Genomic DNA, 20985 nt, shown 5'->3' with positions numbered 1-20985 from the left:
ATGGAGAGTGAGGAAGCCCGGGTGCTGCCCAAGGCCCGGGGGTCAGCCCTGGGGTCCCCGGGTCTGGAAGCGTCCCCTGGCATCGCCCAGCAGCACAGTCAGCCGTGGCCCTCGCGGCAGCAGCCCTCCAGGGAGCGCCGGCTCCTGTGCCTGCACACGGAGCCCGCGGTCGAGGTTACCTTCTTCAGGACCTCCGTGTTCAACAGCAGGAACACGTCTATCGTACGGCTCTCCTCTCTCGCCAGAGCACTGAGGTTACAGTGCATCGTCAGGCAGGGGACTCCCGGGTTTCCGCAGTCCTGAGGACACAGAGCGGGGACCGTTCAGTGCATCGGGCAAAGCCCACAAGCCCACAATCACAGAGCAGCCCTCCCGGGAGCCCCCGTGGCAAAGGCAGTCCCAGGAAGATGCGAGCGTTCCTTGCTGCCACTAGAGGGCACTTGGGAGCGCGCCAACCCAGTCCGGCAAAATTCATTCTACCGAAAGGCTGGGTTGCACAAGGAGGCAGATCGCCTGTTCAGAGAAACACGGGGACAATTCTGGAAGCACGAGAGGCCCCTCTCACGTTACAGTTTCCGCCCGTGCGGTGGCACACACCATCCCCGACATTCACGTCGGGTAGACCACAGGGCTGACACGTGCGCAAACACCCACCGTCACCAGGGAAAATGTAACCTTTCCCTTTCGTGTGGCGGGGTCTGAAATGTGGACCCGCATCTCCTTGATGTGTCAGGTAGGGGCTACAGTCCTCAGCCCAAGTCCACGTAGCAGAGACCAGACGCCCCTCCAAGCCTCTCATTCTAGCTGGAGACACATCTCACTCGGTCGCCGCAGAGGCTTCCCCTCCCAGGGCCTGGCATCTGGATGTGAACGCTGCGACCGAAACCTCAGACCACAAACTCTGCGCGGTCCACAGCTTTGTCCAGGGATGAAACCCAGGCCGGGGGAACAGCAGACAGCAAACAGAGCTGGCTCCGCCACCGAAACCCCCGTGCCGCCCAGCCGCCCCAGCCACCCCGCCGCCCAGCCGCCGCGCACGCCCTTACCAGGACTTTCCTCCCGGACTTGGTGAAGAAAGCGAAGATCGTGTGGAAGATGCTGCCTTGCTCTTGCGGGACGATGCAGGGCGTCGGGTTTCTCTGGAAGGAGCAGTTCCCTTTCTCCTGGCCCACCTGGAAGTGGAAAGAGGCCATGGGAGCAGCCAGTGCCCAGAGCCGTCACCACCGGAGGCCCTGGCCGCACAGGCGGGGTGTGGAGCCCGCACGCGCCTTCCCGCTTGGCCATCCCAGCGGACATAACGGAGCAGCACCACCAGGACACGTGGCTCCTGAGACCCCAAGTACCCGAGAGAAGACAACACGTAGCAGGTGCATGAGATGCGGCCAACTGGAACCGGAGCTCCGTGAGCTCACACAGCACCGTGCACACGGCAGTCCTGGGCGGCCCCCACCATGGAGCCGAGGACTCCGGGCGAGTGATCTGACGCCGCTTCTGCCGTTAAACTAGACCCGCCATCTGGGCCAGCCTCTGGGTCCCACCTCGGGGACGCAGCTGAACAGAGCGATGAGCATGCCTAGGAGACGCCCGCCTGCCCGCCCACCGCGCTGCTGCTCTGTGCACAACAGCGAAGACACAGCTGCAAACACAGGGCCCCTCAGCGGGCGAACGGATGGAGCTATCACGGGGCGAAAGACGCAATGGAGTAACACCCGGCCGTGAGGACGAACGAGATCCTGACACGCAGTACAGTGAGGGAGCCGGTGGCTGTCACGTTGGGAGATTCGCCGGCACAGGGAGACAAACCGTGTTCTCCCTCTATGAGGAAGTTAAGGAACAGTCGATGGGAGTTAGAACCGCGATAGCTGGCTGGCGCCGCGGCTCACAAGGCTAATCCTCCGCCTTGCGGCGCCGGCACCCCGGGTTCTAGTCCTGGTCGGGGCGCCGGATTCTGTCCCGGTTGCCCCTCTTCCAGGCCAGCTCTCTGCTGTGGCCTGGGAGTGCAGTGGAGGATGGCCCAAGTGCTTGGGCCCTGCACCCCATGGGAGACCAGGAGAAGCACCTGGCTCCTGCCTTCGGATCAGCGCAGTGCGCCGGCCGCGGTGGCCATTGGAGGGTGAACCAACGGCAAAGGAAGACCTTTCTCTCTGTCTCTCTCTCTCTGTCCACTCTGCCTGTCAAAAAATAAAAAATAAAATAAAATAAAGAACAATGATAGCTACAGGCAGGAAAGGGCTGGGGGTGGGGCAGAGAGGTTGGATAAAGGGCAGCAAACAGAGAAAGCGGGGACCGGTGCTGTGGCATGGCAGGTAAAGCCACTGCCTGCAGTGCCCGCATCCCACATGAGCGCCACTTAGAGCCCCGGCTGCTCCACTTCCGACCCAGCTCCCTGCTCTGGCCTGGGAACGCAGTGGAGGATGGTCCGAGTGCTGGGACCACCAGCACCCACATGGAGACCTGGGAGAAGCTTCTGGCTTTGGCTCGGCCCAGCCCCATCTGCTGTGGCTGTTTGGGGAGTGGAAGATCTGTCTCTCTGTCTCTCCCTAACTCTTCCAAAGAAAGAAAGAAATCTTTTTTAAAAGAAAGAAAGGAATGTTTCGAAGTTTGCACATAAAGAAACCTCACTTCTAAGTTAAGCTAGCCATGAGAACTATGAAACCAGACCATCGACGCTGGCTAAGCTATTCTCGGTAAGCCCCAGGAGTCACTGCACGTCCCCGAGAACACACCAGGTGAAGTTTATCTCCTGGAAGTGACTATCAGAGAAGAGAAGACTGTGTGTGTCTAAGTCTCTCCTCGGCCGGGGCTCTCTGACACGTGATCTGCACCACAGCCCGCGACGGTCTCAGCGGACACTGGCCAGGGGGCTGCCAGCGGGCACTGAAGGTCCCACGGGGAGTGGGCACTACAGGATCCACGGGAAGCGGGCACCGTGGGACGCATGGGGAGTGGGCAGTGACGTGCAGTGCGGGTCTGGAATGATTTCCTGCGCGCCACGGCTGCAAGCACAGCTCAGAAGGCAGTGCCTACGCTGCTCGGGCAGTGGGGGTCTGGGTGCTCGCCGGGGAGGCCAGTGGGAGGAACGCCCGGTGTGGTGCTGTGCTGGCGGCCCCCGTGCATGGCAGGGACGCCTCAGCATCAAGCACGGACACACAGAATTCAGAATTCTGCATTTCAACCAAATCGGACAAACCGTAACTCTGGCAAACCCTGAGCCCCAGAACGGCTCACTCCTGGCACGTGCTGATTCCCAAAGGTGTACATTGAATAAAAGGGTTGGTCAAGTCTGAGGACGGAGGGCGATGTCATCCACTCACGCATCATTCTCACTTCCCAAAACACGCAGTTCCCCGACACAGCGAGGCGCTTACTCATTAGCCTGACACTGCTGGCATTCACCGAGGTGCACCGAGCCGAGGGGTGCAGCTCCCGATGACAGTGACAGCGCCCAGCGAGCACGCCGGGGAAGTCAGAGCGCGTCTGTCCCGGCATCAAGGCCCCCTACCCGGCCCCCAACCCGGGCAGTCCCCACCCGCCAGCCCTCCAAAGATGGCCACTGTGCTGATTCCTATGGAGCTGGCCAATGTGGGGGTGGCGAGGTGCGGCTGGGGTCGCCCCCTCCTGGGGCCTGCGCAGCACACGCTGGCGTTTGGACCAAGCATGGCAGTGCCACTCCACTGGGCAGCACGCAGGGCTCCGCGGGCCATCAGCTGACTGACCACGGGAAAGCGCTCGTCTGCAGGTGCCCCTGGGTGGCGCTCCCCAGGCCTGGCCACCCCGGCGCCTTGGCTGGGGTTCAGAGGAACAGACCCTGTGACTCCTGGGTGATGCATCCGTCTCCAAGGGGCGGGGACAGAGCTCCCTGCCCTTCCAGTTTCCAGGGAGAGGGGGGAAGGCAGGAGCAGAGCCGCAACCCAGCCGGCGGCAGGAATGTGCTCCGGGTGGGAGGCGCTGGCACACAGGACGCCACAGGGACCTCGGGAGTGAGCGGGAGAGGCCGGGCCAGGGGATGAGAAGCAGTCCCAGTCTCCGCCTCCGCCTTGGGGGCAGCAGAGTGGCTGGGGCTTGGTCCTGCACCTCCTGGGAACTCCTGGGCCGCGTGTGACCAGGACAGTGACAAGGACGCGACGTGGCCTCCCTGGAGACGGAGTCTGTGGTGAATAAGAATCCTGGCCACCTGTGTGCCCGATTGTGGTTACGGGGGAACTGCTTCAATGTGGGGGAAGAAGGCTGTTCTGGGAGGTGCAGGGTGGTCCCCTCTCCAAGGGAGACTGACAGCGGCCTGGTGCTGCCCGCTGGTTCCCGCTGTAGATGTCCCCTCGGCTGGCATCCAGCCACGCGGGCCTGGCCAGCGTCCGCCAGTGAGAGCAGCGCCCCAGCCGCACCTCACACAGCCCTTCCTGGGGGCCAGGCCGCGTGCTTGTCACGTCCTCACACTCAAGCCTCCAACAACTGTCCCCATTTTACAGATGGAGAAACCGAGAGGCAAGGCGAGGCCAGATGGCTGCCAGAGTCCGCCCCCTTCACCTGCAGCGAGCAGGCTGCGCCATGGACCACCCAGCTCAGAGACCTGCTGGGAGCACTCCCCTGCCCCACCCCGGGTGTGCGGCTGAGGAAGGAGCTGCCGCGGAGGTGGAGGGAAGCTGCCCTGTCCCGCCCTTACCAGCCAGAGTGACGCCGGCCTGTCCCGTCCTTACCAGCCAGAGCAAAGCTGGCCCGTCCCGTCCTTACCAGCCAGAGCGATGCTGGCCTGTCCCGCCCTTACCAGCCAGAGCGACACTGGCCTGTCCCGCCCTTACCAGCCACAGGAAAGCTGGCCCGTCCCGTCCTTACCAGCCAGAGCGACGCTGGCCCGCCCCGTCCTTACCAGCCAGAGGGAAGCTGGCCCGTCCCGTCCTTACCAGCCAGAGCGACGCTGGCCCGTCCCGTCCTTACCAGCCAGAGGGACGCTGGCCTGTCCCGCCCTTACCAGCCAGAGCGACGCTGGCCTGTCCCGCCCTTACCAGCCAGAGGGACGCTGGCCTGTCCCGTCCTTACCAGCCAGAGGGAAGCTGGCCTGTAACGTCCTTACCAGCCAGAGCGAAGGAGGCACTGGCCGAGAAGCCAGGAAACCCTGAGTCCTCCATCCTGACCCGCAGCAGCCACCGTGGCCGCACCGGCAGCCAGTCCAGACCCCGGAGAGCTCACAGCGCCCCCGCCTGGGAGGCTGCCCTGGGGGCTGGGAGGGGAACAGAGCACCCTGGAATGTTGTTTCTGGAAGGCAGCTTCGAGATCATGCAGTCCCACGGCCCCAGCTGACAGATAAGGAGCCGCGGGCCCCGAGGTTCAAGGTCATGTGGCTGGCTGCTGGCGGCCTCTGGTGTGGACCTCAGTCTGGATGAACACTCAGCGGTCCTTGGCTCCAGTCCGTGCTCTGCCTCCTAAGAGCTGCGTCAACTTGGGTCTCGGCTGCTCATATGGCCTGTGCAGTCTCTAAAGCCGTCCACACCTGTAAGACCACCTGCCTCTTCATGGTGCTCCCCTCCCCTCACCATTAGCCAGGGAGCCATCGCTAACCGCCCTCCCCCTGCTCGGACCTAACCGCCCTCCCCCGGCTCGGATCTAACCGCCCTCCCCCGGCTCGGACCTAACCGCCCTCCCTGCTCCCGGCCAAGGGGAAGCCATGCTTTCCCTGTGTTGCAGGCACAGCAGCCGGCGACGTCCTTGGCTGGCCGAGGATCCTGTGACCACTGCCCCCGGCTCACCTCTGCTAACCCACTTCTCATTTGTCTCCAGGCTGCCCCTGTGTCCCCCTACAAGGCTGCACTCTTCCAGGACCCCCGGGAGTTGGGGGAAGGCCACGTCTACTGGAGTCTGAGCAAAAGGACTTCACCCAGTGCACAAACAAGGACGAGGGGGCCCAGGACACAGCATCGAGGCCGCATTCTGTCCAGGGGGCTGTTGGGGGTTTCTCTTGGCATCTGTCCTGCCCCTGCCTTGACCCCAAGGCAGCACTGCGCAAGCTGAACCCATGATGCTAATTTGGGGAATGGACAGGAGCCCGGGCCATGGGAACCCAAGGAGTGGACACGGGTTGGTGGCAGAGTCTGCGGCCAGGGGCGTCCTTGTGGTCCGAGGCCACCCAGGACCCGGGCCTGCAGGAGGAGGAAGTGGCCCCGTTCACTCTAGTGGGTCTCAGGCACCAACAGGACAACACATGCACGGGCACCAACAGGACAGTGCCATGCACGGGGCACCAGAAAGAGCCCACATTGTTGAGAACGTGGCCAGCGTGTGCCACTGGGAGGGGACGGCAGGGCCAGAGCTGCCCCAGGACTCGCCAGGCCATGAGGGTCTGAGAAAGGGACTGCCCAGGCTGCTTCCCTGTGGGACGAGGGCGGCCTGCAGGAGGCTCCTCTAGGACAGGGCACGGGCGTCCCCAGGGCCCAGGACACAGCAGCCCGCACAGTCCCTGGCTCTGGGCTGGACCGCACAGGCCAAGAGGCCCTCTCTTTGCTTTCCTAAGTCTCAGGACCCAAGCACAGCACCCTGGGGTCCAGTGCTAACTGCTCAGGGCCCCGTTTCTGGACCGAGTTCAGACAGAGATGGGAGTACCAGGCACCAGCCCCACGTGATGTTCTGAGAGCCACGGCAGCCACGTAATCGCAGCAACGCCCACTCGTGGCAGGCTCTGTTACCCATGGGGGGAGCATGCGACTTACTGCTTAAACTGGGACATTTCTCGGGGGAAGCTGGGGGGTCAACCAGAGACACTGATCGAGGGACATGCCAGGCAAACTGACACCGGGGCCCCTTAACTCACCCCACTTTACAGGTGAGAAGTGGAGACCTGAGAGGTCGAGTCACTCGTCGTGACCCTCCAGGCTCTGCCTGGGAGGGGATGAGCCTTCCTCTCCCCCGCCATCCTCCTTGCACCCAGGCTGCACAGCCCTGCAGCTGGCACAGCCCCACGGCCACCTCATCCCTGCTTAGCCCTCACAGCCGGGCTCCGCAGGCTCACAGGAGGCCAGCCCCTGTCCCGGTCTGTGCTCTTGCCCCAGAGGGGACGGCACTTCCGGTGGGAGGAGGGATTCCAGGCAGGTGCAAGGGCTGGGGGGACACACAGCAGACCAAGCCCGGAGAGCCCAGGGTCCAGCATGGGTCGGGGTGCGATGAACTCCAGGCAGCAGCTGCTGAAGAGGAGGTGGGAGGGGGCCTAGGCGTACAGGGAGTCCCACGGAGGCGGATCTCAGAGGTGGGGTGGGCAGGTGAGACGCTGACGCAGGGATGGCTTTGAAACAGCGGGATGGGTGATGGGGGCCATGCAGTTGGCGTGTCTCCAATCTAAGGAACTGATCTCGCGTCGTGAGTACGTGTGACAGGCCAGGGCTCGGACATCCCCTGTCAGCCCCATCTCGTGAGCGTACGCCAGGGACGGGGAGGGCACCCAAAGTGCCCCTGCCTGAAGCCCTCTGGACGCGGTGTGTCGCCAGTGCCCAGCGCCTTGCGTGAGCCGGCCTGGAGTGGCCAGCAGTGTGGGGAAGCCCGACCTGAGCTGAGAGCTGTCTGCTGCACTGACGTGCGTTACAGGGCACAGGGCCATCTGCGAGCAACACGTGTTTCCTGTTAACTCGCACTTCCCTGGTCGCCGCCGGCTCTGCGTTCTCTGTCCCAGCCCTGGACCTCTACTCTGTATCGTGTTACACCCATCGCAGCCGACGGCAACTGGGTAAACACGGCCGATCTGGACGTGCCGCCCGCTCCCCGAGTTCACACGCCCAAGAATGTTTCGAGTGCTACCCTGCTAATTCAATTACTGGTGCCTCCGCGGAGAGGCGCGGCCTGGGAAGGCGATCCGGCCCCACTCTGCCGTGCTCCGGGTAATGCTGGCATCCCAAGGTCCGACACAGGGGTCCTCACAAAGTGATGGAGAGGGGACGAGGAACTCAGTCCAGGTCTCCCGAGTGGGTGGCCAGGATTCAGCCACCTGGGCCACTGCCTCCCAGGGGCGCTGTGCAGGCAACCGGAGTGAACGAGGAGCTGGGAACAGGACCCGGGTGCTCTGGGCTGGGATGCGGGTGTCTCCGTGGTCAACGCCTGCCCCCACGCTGTAACTGACATGACGCCACGTTCCTGGGATCGCTGCTGGGTGCTTCCTGCGCCGACCCAGGAACAGGAAGAGACCTGGTATTCTCCTAACAACAAAGCCCAGCCTCTGTCTAACAGACTCACAGCGACGTCCAGGGGCTGGACAAGCCACGGCTCCACTGACCCTCTCTGCGTTTCCCGACAACGAGGCTGCTTCACATAAGGCCAGAACAATCAGTGCCAACGTGGACTGGGGCTGTGGACGTGCCAGGTGCATGCAGAACACAGCTCTGTGCGTGTGTGTGTGTGTGCATGTGTGTCTGCGTGTGGGGATCCTCAAAGGTGTCCTTCGGTGGACCCCTCTCCAGAGTGATGGTCCGCTGCTCTGTCAAAACAGACTGCTTGTCTACCAGTCCGGTGAACTCGGGTTCTCTCACACTGACCTTGACGTGAGCTGCAGGTTCCGATGCGTTCATACAGACAACATCCCGGAGAGCATCGCGGCCAGCTCCAGGGAGACCCGCCAGCCTCGACGCTCACAGCAAGAGCCAAATAAACAGAGGACTCGGGCCCCCCGCTCTGTGGTTCCCACCAAGAGGGGCACGCACAGGCAGACACGCCGCTCTGTGGTTCTGGACTGAGAGGGGCACGCACGGGCAGACACGCCGCTCTGTGGTTCCCACCGAGAGGGGCACGCACGGGCAGACATGCCGCTCTGTGGTTCCCACCGAGAGGGGCACGCACAGGCAGACACGCCGCTCTGTGGTTCTGGACTGAGAGGGGCACGCACGGGCAGACACGCCGCTCTGTGGTTCCCACCGAGAGGGGCACGCACGGGCAGACATGCCGCTCTGTGGTTCCCACCGAGAGGGGCACCACGGGCAGACGCACAGCTCTGTGGTTCCCACCGAGAGGGGCACGCACGGGCAGACACGCCGCTCTGTGGTTCCCACCGAGACGGGCACGCACAGGCACACACACAGCTCTGTGGTTCCCACCGAGAGGGGCACGCACAGGCAGACACCGAATTGTGGTTCCCACCGAGAGGGGCACGCACGGGCAGATGCACTGCCGCCCTGCAGAGTCGCAGGTGGCTCAGGGACAGCAGAAGCTAAAGACGACCCAGCGCCCGCTAATACCAGACAGAAACGAGGGAATCTTCAAAAAGATGCCAACTTCCGCTCCAGGAGTCGTGTGGGGCTCTAACCGGAATGGACACTGCCCGCCCCTGCCCTTCCTCTCCCAGAAGGCAGTCACCACTGGGAAAAGTCACCAGAGGCCAGTGGCGACTGAGACCAAAACTGAAACAGAAAACACAAGGCCAAGGCGTCAAAGCCAGGGCTCCGGGGGCCAGGGACAACGCCACCTAGTGCAGGATCCCGACCTCCACACGGGCGGGGCCCTACTTCCCCAACAAGGGCACTTACACTAAGAGCTGATGAGCTCTGTTCCCATCAGCTTCGGGGCTCAGCTAGAACCACCCCTGCCCAGCCCCTTCTTCTGGGTGCCACAGAGCAAGGCCCTGGAGGTGACGAGATGCCAGCCGGCGCCGGCGCCCACTCGCTCACAGGAAGGCAAGCCTGCAGGCCAGGCCGCTGCCCAGGCTCGGGCACGGCTGTGCTGGAGTTGAAGCGACGCAGATGGGGAGAACTTTCGGAGGAGCAATGACACCAAAGAATTTCCAGATGCGGCCGGATTCTCTCTTATGAAAGGGTGAGACACAGAAATGTTATCTGAGACTTGACACACGTGCCAGAAATGTCTGCCTTCCCGGATAACGAGTCGTCTGGAAGCACAAGGCTCTGCTGACGGAGATCACGAACGAGCCAGTCCCCCCCCCGCCACGGGACACAACAGTCCTTGCCGTCGCGTTCGTCTGCTGAGCGCTGGGTCCGTGTCTTGGGCTCTCGTAGGGGAGAGGGCAGAGGTCGCACACGCCGGACACGGAAGGAGAAAGCACACCCACCGTGTCCCTGGGGGCTGCCGCTCGGTCCACGAGCAGGGCTGGCAGCGCTGCGCGTTCGCTGATAGGTGGGCTCCCTCTCAGGGTGCCGACCCTTCCCCCGGCTGCTCGCAGTGCAGACTGTCGGGCCCCGAGGGGACCTGCGCGAGCCTCACGGTGGTGTTAGGTCCAAGCCAGGGGAAGAGGAGCGCAGACAGTCCTAGCTACGGGCTCTCAGGGCACCAGGACGGCTCTGCAAGAACTTGCTGCAAACGAGCCTGTGCAGTGCTGGGGGAAACCTGATGGCGCTCTGTGCCCAGACAGCCGTGGCGCTCAGGACACACTCCCTGGGACAGCTCTGTCGCCCGCACTGCGGAGGCCTGTGAGCCCCTCCCTGACCACCCTGTCTCCATGCACAGCCTGTCCCCTGCCCTACCCGGCCTCGCCAGCCCGCTCCACAGCACCCACCACCACGCACACACGGTGCTCCCTGCTTAACTGCTGGCTCGTCTTTCCCAGTAGAATATAAGCCACGCGAGGGCTGGGAAGGATTTTGGGGGGTTCTGTTTTTTTCTCAGTAGTACACCAGTTCTCGGCATAAGCGGGGTGCAAACTGGAGGTGTCTTAGACACCATTTCCATTTCCGCTTTCATGGGTCATGCACATCACACACACACACACACACAAAAACATGCATTTCAATTTTTTGGCCCCAAAAGAAACTTATCTTGCAATTCCATGTTCCCACAAACTCTTGGAAGTCCCCTCGTATTTGCTAAACGAATGAACACATGGATTTAAAAAATAAACTCGCACAGGACTTCTGTGGGGATGACAGGCACTGCCATCTGCGGCCGAGGCCAGGGGAGGGCGGAGAGCTAAGTGTCGTGATTTCAGATCAGGGCTCCTCAATTCAAACGTCTGGCACTCCCCCAGACGCCCGCAGTGGCCGCGGAAGGGCCTGGCGGAAGCCAGGAGTCAGGGACTCCGTCCAGGCCTGCTTGTGCCATCACAGCCCCTTTCGCAGGGTCTGCAGCAGCAGGAGGCTGGAGTCAGGAACTGAGCCAGGCGTTTCCCTGCAACGCGGAAACACACCCTCCTCGCGCTTCTCAATATCACCACGCACAGCATCCCCTGGGCTCTTGCTGGAACGTGGATCCTGACTCAGCAGGTCTGGTGGGCCTCAGCTTCGACGCGTCCACGCTGCTGTATCCCAGACAATGCCAGCACTGCCGGGCAGCCACGCGTCCAGATGGAACAATGCCGTGGGAGTCGGGGGTCTGCACCCTGGAGATGGGCTGGGAACCAGCTCTGTAACCTTCACCGTCCCTTGGCCTCTCCGCGCCTCCATTCCTTCCCCCAGTCATCACGGGGATGAGACGGGCTTGCGCTGGCACGGTACTTGTTAGGGCCTCCGTGCTCCTCACCCCTTCAAGTTAACAAAAACGCATTCCGACTCTTCAGCTTGATCTAACAGTTCCTCCCCAGAATCCCACCAGGATGTTAGCAGATTTCCTACTTCATCAAAGACAGGTGTTGAGAACCACGATGATCCACGTCTGCTAGCAAACACTCCCGTCACCTATCACCATCATCTTCACCAGCTTCATCATCATCATCACCATCAACATCATCTTCATCATCACCATCATCTTCATCAACATCATCATCACCATCATCATCATCATCACCATAATCATCACCATCACCTTCATCACCATCTTCATCATTATCATCTTCATCACTATCATCTTCATCACCATCATCTTCATCACCATCATCATCTTCATCATCACCATCATCTTATCATCTTCATCACCACCATCATCACCATCATCTTCATCACCATCATCACCATCTTCATCATCATCTTCATCACCATCATCATCACCATCATCACCTTCACCATTATCATCTTCACCATCATCACCATCATCTTCATCACCATCATCATCTTCATCACCATCACCATCTTCATCACCATCATCATCACCATCATCATCATCACCATCTTCATCATCATCACCATCATCTTCATCATCATCATCACCATCATCGTCATCACCATCATCATCTTCATCACTGTCACCATCACCATCATCATCTTCATCAATCTATCGCACTCCTCGGGGTCGTGGTGGCGCCTCCCTTTGCTTTGTTGGACAGTCCACCTTCCCTAGGGGGCAGGCACTGGTGTTCGTGTCCAGCTGCGCTCACACTTGCTTCCCCTGTGACACCCGGCTCGTCGAAGTGGTCCTGGGTCAGCACAGCTTAGCGGTCAGCCAGAGACTGGTCCCCGTCCGGCGAGGCTTGCACCCCTGGCCGGGGGTCTGTGGCTGGCTGGGGGCCACCAAAGGGCCACGCAGCACTCCCGTCCTCCCGGCTCCTGCTTCTGCACATCACGTCCTCCGGGCCGGCCTGCTGACGCCCGGCGATGTTCGAGGGAGACAGCACCATTTCCATGGGGACGCTGCGCTGCTGAGCCCGTCACTGCTGAGACGGACCCCACCAAGCCCTCGGAACGGAATACCCAGCTCCAAACCAATAGAAGCAAGCAGTGCCCAGAGCCCAACTGCCCCCTGCTAGGAACCTCCCAGCCTGCACACAGGCCCAGCACAGCCCCGTGAGCTGGGCATGTGGCCTTCCTGGGGGGCAAGCAGTGAGCACCACCACCACTCTCTCTGTCTCTCTAACTCTGCTTCTCAAATCCATCAATCTTAAAAAAAGAAAAAAGCCCCCAAAGCCAGCATCCCGCGTACCGGCTACGTGAGGCTGGCCAGTCTGAGTCTTGGCTCAACTCGAGATGACCTAGTCGCAGGGAGGTGGGGGGAGGGGCTCAAACTTGACCGCACCTGAGAAAGGCCCCTGAAGCCTCGTCGGTAGGTGGTGGTTACTCCTAAGGGTCAGCTTTGCAGGAGGAAGTTCTTATTCCTTAGCACCAAGGAAACGTCCGTCCCCAGCTCATGCCTGGGAGAAAGAATTCAGTCCTCTATTTCCGTCTGAGCTGAACCTTCTGTGACGGCCATGAATGCGTCAGGTGCACGTCTGCTTAAAGTCCCCACGTCAGCTGCAACTGCGGGATAACTCAGAGGCTCACAGGCAGCCCTGTCTGGGTGCAGACAGGAGGGGGCCTAACACTTTGCTAAAGTCCAAGTCCTGGCACCAGCGTGGCAGTATTCTAACGGACACCGGTAGCCACACTGCACGACAGCCGTATCCTAACAGTGCCCTCGGCGCAGCTACTGATGCGGCTTCCTGGAAAATTCTCCTCCACCCCCGGGAGCCAGGTGAGTTCTGTGGCATCCCCGTGACCAGCACGGACGGAGCAAGCCAGAGACGGCAGTGCCTTCAGGAGGTGCTGCGGCAGGGAGAAGGGATGGTCCAGCTCTCCTCCGCGGCTGCCAGGGTTCTTGGAGAGACCCAGGCCTTTCACGCGGACGCACGTTCTTGCCCTAACTCTGTTCGCCATCACTAAGGGTGCTTCTCCTTGCAAGGAATAGGAGCCGATCCCAAAGCCTTCTCGTCCAGCGGCACAGGGAGACATCGTCCCAGCCCTGTCCTGGAACCTTCGTCCGCTCTGGGGCGGACCACCGCCCAGCTCCAGCGGGCTTCCCTGCGCGGGCTCACGACCGAGGTGTGGTCTCAGACTGGTGCTCAGGGCTCCGCGGACGGCACATCCATGCAGAGGAACCACACGCAACAAAGCGGAGTGGCTACGCTTTCCCGGCCAGTTCTGACCAAACCGAGGGAGGAGACACCCTGCATTCAAACAGAAGCCTGCTGCAGGGAGCGGCCACCCACGGCTTAACTCGTGGGGGCCACCTGGGCTGCGGGGCCACCTGGGCTGCGGGGACCACCTGGCTGCGGAAGCCACTGCCCTCTGCCGTGGCCTGCGGGCGTTTGCTGGACAGCCCCGAGGGGCAGCTGGGAGGGCCTTTCCCATGTCCAAGTCAGCAGAAATGAAGGGCACCAAGAGGAGCGGTTGATGTGCCAACCGTCACAGAAAATGCCCGTGGCTGGGTACCCCTGGTCTGCAGGGCCCAACCGTGGGAGCCTGAAGGCGGCCCTGGGGCATTTAAGAGCAAGGCAGACGGCTCCTGCTCCACTTCCCAACCAGCTCCCTGCTGTGGCCTGGGGAAGCGGCAGAAGACGGCCCAAGCCCTTGGGCTCCTGCACCCGCGTGGGAGACCAGAAGTTCCTGGCTCCTGGCTTTGGGTTGGCCCAGCTCCAGCCACTGTGGCCATTTGGGGAGTGAACCAGCAGACGGAAGACCTCTCTCTCTTTCTCTCTCTCTCTGCCTCTCTGTAACTCTGCCTTTCAAATAAATAAGTAAAAATCGGAAAAAAAAAAAAAAAAAAGGAGCAGGACAGAGAGCACGCGGAGCGAGCTGCAGGTCCAGCCGCGGCCGACACTGCCTCCCAGCGGCTGTGCCGGCGCTCACAGGGAAGCCCTGCCCATCCTCTCGCCCTGACTGGGGGCCTGCCACCTCCCGTGGGTTCCTCAGGCAGGGCACTGCGCCTCCCTCCCAGCAGAGTGAGGGCCTGGGACGGCTGTGTCAGCGCCTGGTGTGCCAGCGCTTGTGGAGTCAATCAGAATCGAGAGTGACTCGTAATTGGTAGTGATGTTACTTTAGACGTAGCAGGACACTTTAAAAAGTTGCCGGGGAATGGAATTAAGAGATAAGCTGGTTCTGGTGCCAAACATCTTCAAATCCATGCATAGTTCTTTTCATAATGCACATTTTCTATTCACTTTTTGAAGATCCCTCATAGACTTGGGTTTTAAAATTATTTTGCGCCACAGTGAGGATTAGAGGAGTGACTCAGATGCCTGCATCCACATCAGAGTCGCTGGGTTTGATTCCCGGCTCCGGCTCCAGATCCTGACTCCGGCTTCCCCCAGTGCAGAGCCTGGGAGGCACCAGTGAGGGCTCAAGTCACTGGGTCCTGGCGCCCGCACGCGAGACCGGGGCTGTATTCCTGGCTTCCAGCGTCAGCCACGCTCCCGAGTCAGGAACTCAATCTGAGTCTCCCATGTGGGCGGCAGGGGCACAAGTACTTGAGCTGTCACCTGCTGCCCCCCAGGGTGTGCATCAGCAGGAAGCTGGGTCAGAAGTGGAGGCGGGACTCCAGCCCAGGCACTGGGATATGGGACGTGGGCAGCTTAAGCTGCCGCACCCCCACGCCCTTCCCCCCAAACTTCCGTTTTAATTCCATTTCCCGGGGTTTTCTGAGGTCCTCTTGTCCGAGCCAGGTCTGTCCCCCTTCCTCTCTGGGTCCCTATTACTTCACGGCCATCCCGGCTTGGCTTTCCAGTGGACGCTGGGCCCACGTACTTGCTGTGCTGTGGGAACCAGCGGAAATCTGTAGTCTTCCCACCACCCACCCTGGTGGCTCCGTTTCTAAATACAACCCAGAATAGCGTGAAGACACCCCGGGAACCTGCCCCACGGGAAGAGATCTCGAGCTGAGGCTGGGAGTACGGCACAGAGGTCCTTCATTAGGCTCCCCGAAAAGTCTCCCCACCCCTGAAAAGCCTCCCCACCCCCATTAGAAGTCTCCCTGCCCCCCAAAAAGTCTCCCTGCCCCTCAAAAGTCTCCCCATTCCCGCAGACAGCTGCGCCCCCAGAAGCCCTCCCGGCACGCACGGGAGACTCCGTGGTGAGACCCAGACACAGGCTGCTCCTGTCCAGAGACCTGAATGAACCCTGAACCAGCAGTCGGGGAACTGTGCCAGCCTCAGGCCCATAGGCCGGCGACGGCCCAGGGCCCACCAGGTCAGCCAGGCTCCCCTGCAGATGACGGACACAGGTAAGTGAACGCCAAGGGCACTGTTAAAGGGAGAGTAACCACCTGAGGGTCCCTGCGGGTGTGAGGAGGGGTGGCACGTGGGCCCTCCTTGCACGCCTACTACATGCCGCTGGCTTCAGCCGGCTGACCAGGTCCGGCTGGGTCCCAGCTGCCCAGCAGCCTGCTGGAGGCTGGGGGATGGCAGCGTCCATGCGTAGGGGTTGGGTGGGAACGCGCCGGCCACCCTAAGGTCACCCCCTGGTGCGACACGGAGAATGAGTGCAGGTGGAAGGAGTGAGTTCCACTTACGCCAAGCTCCCCAACCCCAGAAAGGAAGCCTCGTTCCATTCAAAGTGCCCGAGGACCCAGGTGAGACCGGCACGAGCTTCGACCCAGCGCTGAGCGGCCGGGGTGTGCGGAGCCGAGGGTGCCCTTGCTCGGAGAGCCCGGGGGCTCTGGCCTCTTCGCCCCATCCCTGGCCTCCCCAACTGCTTGTCCGCTCTCCCCTCGCCAGCACTCCGGGCCTCACCGTGCCTACTGGAATTTACCAGAACTGACTTTCCAGACCGCAGGGACGCCCGAGGCCTGGGACCACGGCAGGCCCACCCACCCGAGGGCTCGCCCCCTCGAGAGCACTGTGACACTCCAGGAAAGCCACTCTGCCCACGCCAGCTCCTGGGCCCCTCCCGTGGCTTCCACCTGGCCGAACGGGCAGCCAGGAGACAGCGGGTACTTGGTTCTGAGGAAGCTTCAGATTCGGACTGACCGGCCTTTCCTGTCGTGGCCCTTTGTCTCTACAACCCGACCACCTGACGGCCACACGAGAACACCCCGAGACAGCCAGGGAGAAGGTGCCGTGGTTACTCTGACGAGCGCTGTCCACAGGGTGGACAGGCGCGCGTGGCTTGGTGACCTCATGCCAAGCTCAAACCCGGGTACGCAACACCGGGGACTTCTCTGCTGGCTCAGCGGGGCCCACGGACCAGGGAACGTGAATGAGCAAGCAGGCAGCTCAGGAGGGGCACCTGTTCTCCAGCCAACGGTCACACACACCTCTGGCTCACAGCCCGCGGGACCCAGGAGGACAGCAATGCCCGAAGCCGGGACCGCCACCGCCCGAGGCTTCCTGAGCCGGCTCTGGGCTCAGACGTGCCCCAGGCTGCTCTGGAGGGGCTGTCCCTCACCCACACGACACAGCAGTGTTCCCAGGTCCTGTCAACGTGTGGTGACCCTCCTGTGCTGCATACCCAGCATGCCCGGGACTCACCGGGGCACCACCCTTGCACCTGGCCACGTGAGAGTCAGATACACCGTGGAGCCCACAGCTCTCTCTCTCTCTCCCTCTCTCTCTCTCTCTCTCTCTCTCACGCACACACACACACACACTACAGCCACTGGAGTCCATTGTAGGAGCTGATTCCTAACCGCTTCTTTGGCATCCCCGACGTCATCTCCTGTGGCATTAACAGGACTGTCTCACTGCACACATTCAGTGGCCCCAGGTGCCCCGGCCTCTGTTAAATGTTTCTGGGTGTGGACGTCGGGGGCGGGGTGGGGGCGTGGAAGACGGACGCGAGCGTGGCGGTGAAGCCACGGCGGACTCACCAGCACCTCCTGGACGTGGAACATCTCGGCGCCGCCGGCCGACAGTCGACTGGGGAGAGAGAGGGTGACGGACGCCGCGGGGAGGGTGCTCGGGCCGGCGTTGTAGACCTGTGGGTGTGGAGAACACAGACCCCCATTGCACCTCATGTGGCACACCCTCACGTGACCCCCATCGCACACGGAGACCGGGGCCCGGATCCAGCAGGTCCAGACTCGTGGTGAGATGACACAGGACGGCCATCCGCCCGCCGCGCATCTAAAATCGCAAGCTTTCAAACCGCCCGCCTCCTTCTCTTGTCCTCTTCCTACGAGAAATCACGCTTCTTTCACGTACTGGAGACGTCCTCGTAGACTGGCACGCGTCCACACTGCCACTCAGGGGTCACAACCCAGGGCACCGCGTGGCGCTCACCCCGGGGCCGTGGGGCTGGGTGGAGCTGCAGGATGTGTGTCGTGAACAAGTGCCCAAGTGCCCAGGACACGTGGATTCTGCTGGCCCGGCCCAGTGACCGCCCCTTGAGAGCCACGGACTGGTCTAACCTCTCTCCTTTGCAGGAAGTTTAAGGCGACTGAGACCTTCAAAGGCCAAGTGAGCTGTCCCCACAGCAAGTGCACAGAGAGGGCGGCGGGGACACCAGCGGGGAGACTGGGCGTCAGGGCCGTCCGCCTGCTGACGCTGCTGGCGGGCACCTGTGCGTCCAGCACCTCTGTCTCAGCAACCATCACCTCTCGAGAAAGGCAGGAAGAGGCGGCGGCTCCAGAGGCTCGGGCGAGAGGAGACGGAGCGACGTCTGCACGCGACTGCAAACACCATGCGGATTACAAGGCGGGTGCAGGTGCATGTTTAGGGACAGAAGTGGGCTAGGGTTGCTTAGGTCTGGGGACAGAGAATAGGGCCCCAGAGATGTCCACGGCCCCCTCTGTGGACCCTGCGAGGGCCGCGTGACAGGGAGAGGGCGAATTCAGGCCCGAACTGGAGAGGCACTGGCTTTGCTGTGGTGGCCTTGAGCCACACCTGCATTATCCTCAGGGTGGGCCTGTGGAGGGAGCGACGCTAAGGGTAACAGAGTTGTCATGGAGGGGACGAAGTTTCTAAAGGCAGCTGACGACGACGGCAGTGCGATTCTGTAGGCACTCTAGGAGCCATTGGCTTGGATTCTTTAAATGGGTGGATGTTAAGTACGCATCTTCATAAAGATGCTGTTTTTAATTTTATTTAGTTTTTCAACATATATTATGTATGTGAACGGCAGAGTTTCAGAGGGAGGAGGAGAGATACAGAGAGAGAGGTCTTCCATTTGCTGGTTGACTCCCCAAATGGCCAGCACTGGGCCAGGCTGAAGCCAGGAGCCAGGAGCTTCCTCCGGGTCTCCCCCGTGGGTGCAGGGGCCCAAGCACTTGGCCATCTTCTGCTGCTCTCCCAGGTGCATCAGCAGGGAGCTGGATGGGAAGTGGAGCAGCCAGGACTTGAACTGGCGCCCATATGGGATGCCAGCATCGCAGGCGATGATTTAGCCCACTATGCCACAGTGCCAGCTCTAGATGCTACTTTTTAAGATTACTCATCTTTTATTTAGCTTTCATTTTTAAGAAAGACGAGTGGCAGATGGGTAGGAGATGCTGCTTGGGGGCCTGGGGGTGAGAGCGAGGGCTCGGCTTCCAGGCACCTCTGAAGTTGTGGTTGGCAGGGCAGAGCCGTAAATCTAACCAGGTCTTCACCCAGGACGGACGGTGGCAGCATCGGGCTCCAGCAGCTCTTCCCTGGGCAGCTGGGGCTTTATTTATTTTGCAATAGTTGCGCAAAGCCAAAAGAGATTGAAAAAAGAGCGGACGAGTGGCGGTTGCCAATCCTTGATTAAAAGGAACAGAACTTATCAAGAGCAACTGCAGGAGAGGCGAGCCCGCCGCCACTGACAGCCCAGACAGCGCTGGGAGGAAAGTCCCGCCTCCGCTGGGCTCTGCAGGGCGGGCAGGGACGAGGGGTTCTGATTGGCAGTTCCTGTGGGCGGGGACTGTGTTCACTCTCAACAGATGTCGGAATGCGGACCCTCTGCAGAGCTGCCCCCGGACGACCACGCTATTTTTCAAAGGGGGAAATACTTTGACTCTGGATGCCAAAAAGTCTCTCAAGGGTCGACGCAGTGTTGTGTCTCCATGAAGAAGCTCAACAGCACTTGGCACAGGGGCTGAGACTCCACTTGGGAGTTCCTGGGTTCAAGTCCTGGCTCCGCTTCTGACCTGCTCCCTGGAACGCACACCCTGGGGCAGTGCCTGGGTTCAAGTCCTGGCTCCGCTTCTGACCGGCTCCCTGGAACGCACACCCTGGGGCAGTGCCTGGGTTCAAGTCCTGGCTCTGCTTCTGACCGGCTCCCTGGAACGCACACCCTGGGGCAGTGCCTGGGTTCAAGTCCTGGCTCTGCTTCTGACCTGCTCCCTGGAACGCACACCCTGGGGCAGTGCCTGGGTTCAAGTCCTGGCTCTGCTTCTGACCTGCTCCCTGGAACGCACACCCTGGGGCAGTGCCTGGGTTCAAGTCCTGGCTCCGCTTCTGACCGGCTCCCTGGAACGCACACCCTGGGGCAGTGCCTGGGTTCAAGTCCTGGCTCTGCTTCTGACCTGCTCCCTGGAACGCACACCCTGGGGCAGCGGGCGACGGCTGACCTAGCTGGGCCCCTGCCTCCCCCGCGGGAGACCTGGATGGGGTCCTGGGCTCCTGGCTCTGACCTCGCCAGCCCTGGCTGCTGCGGGCATCCGGGGAATGAGCTAGCAGACGGAGATTCTCTCTCTCTCTTAAAAACACACTATGGGCCGGCGCCGCGGCTCACTAGGCTAATCCTCCGCCTTGCGGCGCCGGCACACCGGGTTCTAGTCCCGGTCGGGGCACCGGATTCTGTCCCGGTTGCCCCTCTTCCAGGCCAGCCCTCTGCTGTGGCCAGGGAGTGCAGTGGAGGATGGCCCACGTGCTTGGGCCCTGCACCCCATGGGAGACCAGGAAAAGCACCTGGCTCCTGGCTCCTGCCATCGGATCAGCGCGGTGCGCCGGCCGCATCGCGCTGGCCGCGGCGGCCATTGGAGGGTGAACCAACGGCAAAAGGAAGACCTTTCTCTCTGTCTCTCTCTCTCTCACTGTCCACTCTGCCTGTCAAAAAAAAAAAAAAAAAAAAAAAAAAAAAAAAAAAAAACCACACTATGAAAAATATAAGGAGCGAGACGAGCACACCTGCGTTTCTTCCGTGAGCATTTGAGCAGAGTGTTTAAGTCACTGTGTAGCTTACGGCACAGCAGACGTTTGAAAACAGAAAACATGCTGACGTGGAAGAAAGCCTGTGGTCTTCAGGTGATGTTACGGGAATAAGGGGAGTAAGGCAGCCCATTCCTGACCCTGGCCCCTCCCCGCCTCCACTGTCCCCACCTCCCCAGTGACCTTCCTACAGGGCGACCGCGAATGATGACAATGACAGCAGAGAACGGGCGGGCAGAGAGCTCTGGGGGAGACACTGGGCTTTGCCAACTCAGGGGTCCCTGTGCCGCCGAGGCAGCGCTACCCACCCCACAGGGCAGCCGCTGTCCCAGCCCAGGGCGCAT

At 61.4% G+C, this 20985-nt stretch overlaps 1 protein-coding gene across 1 annotated transcript in view; it reads right to left on the bottom strand.

Annotated features, from left to right (window-relative positions):
• Positions 1-20985, bottom strand: part of ITGA9 (integrin subunit alpha 9) — a 305530-nt gene that overhangs the window by 29253 nt on the left and 255292 nt on the right. The window contains exons 23-25 of the mRNA XM_070073006.1: positions 17401-17508; positions 1047-1172; positions 180-299 (exon numbers count right to left, since the gene is read on the bottom strand). Of these exons, the coding sequence (XP_069929107.1) occupies positions 180-299; positions 1047-1172; positions 17401-17508 (354 nt within the window). The remainder of the gene's footprint in view (positions 1-179; positions 300-1046; positions 1173-17400; positions 17509-20985) is intronic.

The sequence above is a fragment of the Oryctolagus cuniculus genome, chromosome 4 (assembly GCF_964237555.1).
Source record: "Oryctolagus cuniculus chromosome 4, mOryCun1.1, whole genome shotgun sequence".
NCBI lineage: Eukaryota > Metazoa > Chordata > Mammalia > Lagomorpha > Leporidae > Oryctolagus > Oryctolagus cuniculus.
Note: the sequence above shows the minus strand (reverse complement) of the source record. Positions and strands in the feature narration are given on the sequence as shown.